This window comes from Chondrus crispus, genomic scaffold, assembly GCF_000350225.1.
Source record: "Chondrus crispus Stackhouse genomic scaffold, scaffold_499, whole genome shotgun sequence".
NCBI lineage: Eukaryota > Rhodophyta > Florideophyceae > Gigartinales > Gigartinaceae > Chondrus > Chondrus crispus.
The window spans coordinates 35,300-44,518 of NW_005178489.1; the positions used below are offsets into that span (position 1 = coordinate 35,300).

The 9,219-nt window shown below is 47.4% G+C and overlaps 1 protein-coding gene across 1 annotated transcript; it reads right to left on the reverse strand.

Annotated features, from left to right (window-relative positions):
• Window positions 1-6,158: 6,158 nt before the first annotated feature.
• CHC_T00000348001 (hypothetical protein) lies at window positions 6,159-8,849 on the reverse strand. Its single transcript, XM_005709901.1, has 6 exons — window positions 8,484-8,849; window positions 7,512-8,321; window positions 7,254-7,478; window positions 6,656-7,184; window positions 6,476-6,529; window positions 6,159-6,361 (listed from the first exon to the last, which is right to left on the reverse strand). The coding sequence occupies exons 1-6, from the start codon at window positions 8,847-8,849 to the stop codon at window positions 6,159-6,161; spliced, it is 2,187 nt and encodes a 728-aa protein (XP_005709958.1).
• Between the last annotated feature and the right edge of the window lie 370 nt (window positions 8,850-9,219).

The window sequence follows — 9,219 nt, forward strand, 5'->3', positions numbered from 1 at the left end:
TGACCGCAGTTCGTGCATTTGTAATCGTTTATGTCCCGATTGTTCGGGGCACAATTAACCAGAGCCGATGTCTGTGAGGAGCTATACTTCATGTTTGCTCGTTGCTCTTCCTGCAGCAGACGACTTTTCACAAAGTCCAAACTGAATATCTTTTCCTCATTACCGAGAGCATCAAGTGCAACGATGAGAGCCTCGAAACGGGCAGGCAGACCGTTGAGCACTGCCATGACCATCTCCTTGTCATCGATATTTACGCTCATTGACTTGAGGATGGCTGCCAGCTGCTTGACACGATTGATGTATGCAAGCACCTTTTCACCGGAAAGCATCTTCACAGTGTAGAACTCACGACGTGCAGCTAGTTTGTTCAGCAAAGTGTGCCTCTCAAACACTTTGACAATAGCTTCCCACATCTCATGAGCAGTATCAACATCACGTACATGCTCAAGATGCTCATCTGATAGGGAGAGACCAATCAGTGCTTTAGCTTTACTGTCACCTCTGATCCACTTCTTACGCTCTTCCGCGCGTTCCTCACTTGGAACTCTTCCCTCAACGATGTATTGGTCAACATCACGTAGAGCAAGCAGAAGTTGTATTTTCTGCTTCCACACGTAGAAGTTGGAGTCCGTCAGTTTGTCGATTCTGATGGATCCTCCTCCTCCTTGATCTTCCATTTTAGTGCAAATAAACTTCAAGTATTCGAAAATCCGTTCGGGGATCCCAAGCCGTTAACCGATAGTCAACACAATGGCAAGCCCACCCGTCTAAGAAATTCGATATGATTACTATGAAGTTGCACTAGGAGAAATTTGCGAACAGATATGTGAATTTATTTGGATGAAATCCCTAACTATTCTGTTCACAAACTACCTTTAAGTGTGCGGCACCGTTCTCGTGGCACTTCAGGTGCCCGTGAGACTCAAAGACGCGATTGCAAGGGATACAACGCGGAGTCTCCTTAGCGTTGGCAACCTGAATGCGATGAGACCTAGACTGAATGTGGTCGTAAAAGGCCTTCGCACTATTGCCACTAACGCCGCACACTTTACAATACCGCTTATACCGCGGGCACACCTTACGATTCCTCTTGCGCTCACGCTTAAACTCTTTATCCGCGAGAACAGCCGCTTTCCGAGCAGAAAGTCGATGCGTAGTTCTCTTTATTGGTGCGGGAACAGAGCGCGGAATACGAGGAATCCTATATGGTGCGCAACTCGAGGACGGACCCGGAAGCGCGAGCCGAGGTGAAGGTTGATCCTCAGGCTCAAGCACCTCAACGGATACGACCTCCGATGTCCGAACCGTTCGACCGGTGACCAGCTTCCCAGGCGCAGAGCGCACCGGTACTAATTCCAGATCTAACACAACCCCGTAAAAACAGGTATTCACAATAAGGAATATGAAGATAATTGTCAGTAACAGATTTTGGAATTATTGCTCTTAAGAACCACCAAAACGTGCAAAGACAATCACTTAGATGTGTAGGAAATGGAAAGAAACTCAAAACTTACTTTGCATGAGAGAACGAAGAAAAACCAAATGCGAGATTGACGACGACGGCGGTAGCGGGAGCGGAAACGAAGACGAAGACCAAAGACAGAGACAGCAGCAAGAACCACAGCAAGAACAAAAGCCAAACCAAGAACGAAGACAACGAAGACAGCGGGGGCGATGACCAAAACCAATTCACACAAGAGACCAAGAACGACAGCAGCAGCGAAAACCAAAACCAAGAACGACGGCAAGAACGAGAGCGACAACGACAGCGAGAAGACCAGCGGAAAGAACGACGAGAAACGGCAGCGAAAACGACAGCGACAACGACGGCAGAAACAACGGAACGAGAACAACAGACTCATGCAGTGAAACGACAGCGAGGGACTGGGCCCATAACCTAATGGTAGGTTCGGAGGGGCAAAGGAAAGAAGGAAGGCAGGTTGATGTGTGTGAGTGAAGGAGTTGGTGCCGAGGTTTACTTTGAAGCCGTTTTCCTGCAATACTTATACACTTGGAGTGCTACACTATCGCTCTACTCCGACTCCCAGTAAACCATACTCTACTATGCGCGACCAAGCGCGGTCCTCTTGTGGCCCGACCATACTGTTCGATTTCCACCTTACGAATCGATTCGTAACTATTAGCTCACAACTATTTCTACACATTCCAAATGACTGTAAACCATGGCCCTATGCATGCAACTGTTTCACACCTTACTAATCTGCATCCAGTCATGCCAGACTTCATTGTTGTGCAACGAACAACTTGGCACTTGTCTATTTCCAACAACGCAAACGTCTTTCATATCACAATCGCCATACGTATCCTTGTTTCTCACCTTACTAATTTCGCCAAGCACTGTCAGACAGTTATGGCAAGTTATAACAATGTGCATCCAGACTTTCTACACAACTCACATGAGATTACATGTAAATCACACGAGTACTGTCATGAACTTGCATCCAACGGCGCACCATGACGAGAGCACAGTGCAACGGCGCGTGCTCACGCAAGACTCGCATACAGCGTGACGCGTACACAGAATAATGGCACAACTGTATTCCTCTCGCGAGAAGTACTTGTTGTACTTTTGATTCACATGTACTGTACTCGGACACGCGCAGGATCGCAAACAGTCTGACACTGTAAAACTGTAAACCCTCATGTGCATACACCTGGATGCGTGTACATGTGTACGTACACGAATCCACCTGGCGACGTGTACATGTGTACACGGCATACATGTGTCCCGCCCGGGGGCCCCATGCAATTACCCATTACAACCATGGCAAACCACTTGAAACCCCCAAAACAACGTAATTATGGCATATACAGGCCATTTAAAGTACATCACAAGGCCAATGACGCACATGTGGACAACGCTCGACCAATAGATTTGCAGCATTAGACCTGAGGGCCAATAGAATTGCAGTATTTCCTGTGTAGTCTATAGTGCTACGGGCCAAGGTTCCACTTGGCAAAACTATGCAAATTTGCATGACCCTCCGAGAGGCCACTTTCGTCCCCGGAACCCGAAAATCTGGGATTTTACACGTGTCATGTCGTGATATGGGTAAGAGCGCCCGGACCATGCAGTCATGTACACGTGTCACTCGATTTTGACCTTTTCAGATAACAGCATGTGGTCGCACATTTTCAATAGTAAACGCAATCGTACCAGCGTTGTCACATCCAACGCGAATTGTTGGATCCGAATTCGCACCAAGTACATCGGCATGGAAGCGTCGAAGCCACGCGGCCTCTTTGCATGCTTCACTGAGTGCGATGTATTCTGCCTCACAAGTAGACTTTGCAACTACTGTTTGTTTCCGGGAAGCCCAACTGATAGGCCCATCACAAAGCTTTGTAGATTCGTTCTGAGCAAACGCAATCGTACCAGCGTTGTCACATCCAACGCAAATTGTTGGATCCGAATTCGCACCAAGTACATCGGCATGGAAGCGTCGAAGCCACGCGGCCTCTTTGCATGCTTCACTGAGTGCGATGTATTCTGCCTCACAAGTAGACTTTGCAACTACTGTTTGTTTCCGGGAAGCCCAACTGATAGGCCCATCACAAAGCTTGAACACGTACCCACTCGTTGATTTCCGTGATTCAAGGCATCCACCCCAATCTGCGTCGCTATACCCATGAAGTTCCGTACCAAGATCATCTTTACCAAACACTATTCCAAGATGCTGGGACCCACGCAAGTATCTCAAAACACGTTTCACACCTGTCCAATGCGAATCGTGAGGGTCGGCACAGTGTTGAGATAACTTTCCAATGGCATACGCAATATCGGGGCGGGTCCCGACCATTAGGAACATTAGACATCCAATGGCCTGACGATATGGTTCAAAGCATGGGTTGTCATCAGTGCCAGTTTCGGCCACTTGCATTGTGACATGTCGAGACTGTTCCATCGGAGTAACGCAAGGATTGCATGCCGACATTTTGAACCGTTTCAGTACTGCTTGGGCATACTTCGACTGCGTGACGGTCAGGGCGTGTTTAGAACGTATACGGTCGATCTCTAGACCAATACAAGTCTTCGCCTCGCCAAGGTCTTTCATATCAAATCGTTTGTTGAGTTCATTTTTCATCCATAATATGGCCTCCAAGTCACTTCCAGCTAGCAGCAGATCGTCCACGTACAACGCGATAATCATGATGACATTGCCTTGACGTCGAATGTAAAGACATGGGTCGCTGCGTGTAGTGTTGAAACCAAGTTCAGTGATCAGAAACTCATCGATCTTACTATGCCATTGGCGATGGGCTTGCTTAAGACCATAGATTGCTTTCAAAAGTTTACACACCGAATCAGGTTTGACTTTGTCGATGCATCCTTCAGGTTGCTCCATGTAGATTTCTTCGTGAAGTTCACCGTTGAGGAAGGCAGTCACCACGTCCATCTGATGCAGCTCAAGGTCAAAGTGCGCAACCAGTGCCAGCAGCAGACGGATAGTTGTGAACTTGATGACACGGGCGAAAGTTTCAGTGTAATCGATGCCTTCTACTTGTTGAAAGCCTCGTGCCACAAGACGTCCCTTTGCAGTTTCGACCAATTTTCCGGACTCGTCAGGAAGTTGCTTCACTCCGAAAACTCACCTGGACGTCAGGACGTTTGATGCTTGAGATCTTGGAACAAGTGTCCATGTTTTGTTTTTGTGTTGTGAAGCAAGTTCTTTGTCGATCCCCTTCTGCCAGAAGCGAGCTTTTGGAGAATCCATAGCTTTCTTGTACGAGTTTGGGATTTCCGTTATCACATGGGCGTGGCTAAGGAGTCCAGTAGTCACCAAAGCTGCTGCCCACCACGCCCCAGGCGTTTTGCGAATGCGAGTGGACCGACGGAGATTAGTTGGCGGATCAATCGTTTCTTCCTCAACTACGTGTTGGTCAACTGTTTCGGTGGTTTCGTCCTCCCCTGCAGTTGGGGAGGAGTTGGAGGATTCATCAGAGTCTTGTTGTTCATCCGGCAATGATACTTCTGATGCCACTGCATCATTTTCTGCAACTTCCTCATCGATGTTCAAGTTGATTGTGTCATCATCAGTTGAAACCTCCTCGTTTGTATCCATCGGTTCACCAGATTTGCCTCCCGTGGACTCGTCAAAAGTAACATCTCTGGATACGATCACTTTGTGTAAATCACCATCCCACAACTTGTAAGCTTTCGTATTTTCAGCATACCCCAGAAACATTGCCTCCTTTATTGAGAATGTGCGACCACATGCTGTTATCTGAAAAGGTCAAAATCGAGTGACACGTGTACATGACTGCATGGTCCGGGCGCTCTTACCCATATCACGACATGACACGTGTAAAATCCCAGATTTTGGGGTTCCGGGGACGAAAGTGGCCTCTCGGAGGGTCATGCAAATTTGCATAGTTTTGCCAAGTGGAACCCTGGCCCGTAGCACTATAGACTACACAGGAAATACTGCAATTCTATTGGCCCTCAGGTCTAATGCTGCAAATCTATTGGTCGAGCGTTGTCCACGTGTGCGTCATTGGCCTTGTGATGTACTTTAAATGGCCTGTATATGCCATAATTACGTTGTTTTGGGGGTTTCAAGTGGTTTGCCATGGTTGTAATGGGTAATTGCATGGGGCCCCCGGGCGGGACACATGTATGCCGTGTACACATGTACACGTCGCCAGGTGGATTCGTGTACGTACACATGTACACGCATCCAGGTGTATGCACATGAGGGTTTACAGTTTTACAGTGTCAGACTGTTTGCGATCCTGCGCGTGTCCGAGTACAGTACATGTGAATCAAAAGTACAACAAGTACTTCTCGCGAGAGGAATACAGTTGTGCGATTATTCTGTGTACGCGTCACGCTGTATGCGAGTCTTGCCTGAGCACGCGCCGTTGCACTGTGCTCTCGTCATGGTGCGCCGTTGGATGCAAGTTCATGACAGTACTCGTGTGATTTACATGTATTCTCATATGAGTTGTGTAGAAAGTCTGGATGCACATTGTTATAACTTGCCATAATTATCTGACAGTGCTTGGCGAAATTAGTAAGGTGAGAAACAAGGATACGTATGGCGATTGTGATATGAAAGACGTTTGCGTTGTTGGAAATAGACAAGTGCCAAGTTGTTCGTTGCACAACAATGAAGTCTGGCATGACTGGATGCAGATTAGTAAGGTGTGAAACAGTTGCATGCATAGGGCCATGGTTTACAGTCATTTGGAATGTGTAGAAATAGTTGTGAGCTAATAGTTACGAATCGATTCGTAAGGTGGAAATCGAACAGTATGGTCGGGCCACAAGAGGACCGCGCTTGGTCGCGCATAGTAGAGTATGGTTTACTGGGAGTCGGAGTAGAGCGATAGTGTAGCACTCCAAGTGTATAAGTATTGCAGGAAAACGGCTTCAAAGTAAACCTCGGTACCAAATCCTTCACTCACACACATCAACCTGCCTTCCTTCTTTCCCTTGCCCCTCCGAACCTACCATTAGTTTCGTCCTCCCCTGCAGTTGGGGAGGAGTTGGAGGATTCATCAGAGTCTTGTTGTTCATCCGGCAATGATACTTCTGATGCCACTTCATCATTTTCTGCAACTTCCTCATCGATGTTCAAGTTAATTGTGTCATCATCAGTTGAAGCCTCCTCGTTTGTATCCATCGGTTCACCAGATTTGCCTCCCGTGGACTCGTCAAAAGTAACATCTCTGGATACGATCACTTTGTGCAAATCACCATCCCACAACTTGTAAGCTTTCGTATTTTCAGCATACCCTAGAAACATTGCCTCCTTTGCACGGGCGTCAAGTTTCTGGATGTTGTGTTTTGGTAATGTATACCAACACTTTGAACCGAAAACACGCAAATGACCAACATTTGGCACAGATTTCATCCATAAGTGGTAGGGGGTCATCTTGGGGGGAATGGCACGTGACGTGACTCGATTTCGAACGTACACTGCATTGGCAAGTGCTTCTGCCCAGAACCCCTTTGTAACTTTCTTGTGCGCTAGCATGGAGCGCACCAAGTTTACCAAAGTTCTGTTCAGTCGTTCGGCGACGCCATTTTGCTCCGGAGTGTACGCGGTCGTCATTTGATGCTGAGTACCATTTGCAATCAGAAAAGACTTAAACTCCGTGGACAGATACTCACCACCTCGATCGGTGCGAAGCACTTTGATTTTGCGATCAGTGTGAGTCTGAGCAAGTTGTGCAAACATTTTGTATCGTTCAAATGCTTCTGATTTATGGTGTATAGGGTACACTACTGACCAGTTTGAGTGATCATCTATGAAGGTAATGAAGTACTTGGCACCACCAATGGACTGCACCTCTAAGGGGCCACAAACATCAGAGTGAACTAAGTCTAGACAGAAGTATGCCCGCCTCGAGGACCGCTCTTTTGGGATCACAGATCGATTGGCTTTGCCGTAGACGCACGCAGAACATTTTTCAGAGATGCAATCATTGTCAGTGTTGTTAATTTTGTTAGCCTCATTACCAAGTAGTTTGACTCCACTTACCACATTGTCACGAATCATCGAAGCAATACCTTGAGAATGCACATGTGCAAAGCGCTCATGCCACGTTTGCAGGGTGGCAGCATGTGCAGATCCGATGTCACTGACGATGTCGAGAACGTAAAGTTCTCCAACCAATGTCGCAGTCGCCACTACAGTTGAGCCTCGTCTGATCATGCATTTTCCATTTTCGAACCCAACTTTTAGTCCAAGTTCAGTCATTCGACTGACAGAGAGCAGAGAGAACGCAAAGTCCGGAACGTGCAATACATCCGTCAACTTGCACGGTTCCATGCGGCCATTCACATTTAACTTCAAGTGAACGTCACCACGGCCGGCAACCTTTGCACTAGCCTTGGTTCCCATCTGAACAGAGGCGGATTCAAGTGGCTCATACGTTGCAAACAAAGATCGGTCATATGTAATATGAGCTGTACAAGCTGAATCTACGAGCCACGAAGGCGACATCTCCATATCGTTCGTGTGCGAAGCTTTCGACATCAGACATGTGAAGTCGACGCTGTTTACAACCATGTCGGGATCAGGTTTCTGTGTGACAAATGCAGATTGTTTCCGCTGAGACATACGCGGTTTATATGTGCTAGGAGGAGCCGGGCGACGCCCATTCAAATCCTTTCCCCAGCAGCGGGTTGCCGTATGGCCTGTATGACCGCAGTTCGTGCATTTGTAATCGTTTATGTCCCGATTGTTCGGGGCACGATTAACCAGAGCCGATGTCTGTGAGGAGCTAGACTTCATGTTTGCTCGTTGCTCTTCCTGCAGCAGACGACTCTTCACAAAGTCCAAACTGAATATCTTTTCCTCATTACCGAGAGCATCAAGTGCAACGATGAGAGCCTCGAAACGGGCAGGCAGACCGTTGAGCACTGCCATGGCCATCTCCTTGTCATCGATGTTTACGCTCATTGACTTGAGGATGGCTGCCAGCTGCTTGACACGATTGATGTATGCAAGCACCTTTTCACCGGAAAGCATCTTCACAGTGTAGAACTCACGACGTGCAGCTAGTTTGTTCAGCAAAGTGTGCCTCTCAAACACGTTGACAATAGCTTCCCACATCTCATGAGCAGTATCAACATCACGTACATGCTCAAGATGCTCATCTGATAGGGAGAGACCAATCAGTGCTTTAGCTTTACTGTCACCTCTGATCCACTTCTTACGCTCTTCCGCGCGTTCCTCACTTGGAACTCTTCCCTCAACGATGTATTGGTCAACATCACGTAGAGCAAGCAGAAGTTGTATTTTCTGCTTCCACACGTAGAAGTTGGAGTCCGTCAGTTTGTCGATTCTGATGGATCCTCCTCCTCCTTGATCTTCCATTTTAGTGCAAATAAACTTCAAGTATTCGAAAATCCGTTCGGGGATCCCAAGCCGTTAACCGATAGTCAACACAATGGCAAGCCCACCCGTCTAAGAAATTCGATATGATTACTATGAAGTTGCACTAGGAGAAATTTGCGAACAGATATGTGAATTTATTTGGATGAAATCCCTAACTATTCTGTTCACAAACTACCTTTAAGTGTGCGGCACCGTTCTCGTGGCACTTCAGGTGCCCGTGAGACTCAAAGACGCGATTGCAAGGGATACAACGCGGAGTCTCCTTAGCGTTGGCAACTTGAATGCGATGAGACCTAGACTGAATGTGGTCGTAAAAGGCCTTCGCACTATTGCCACTAACGCCGCACAC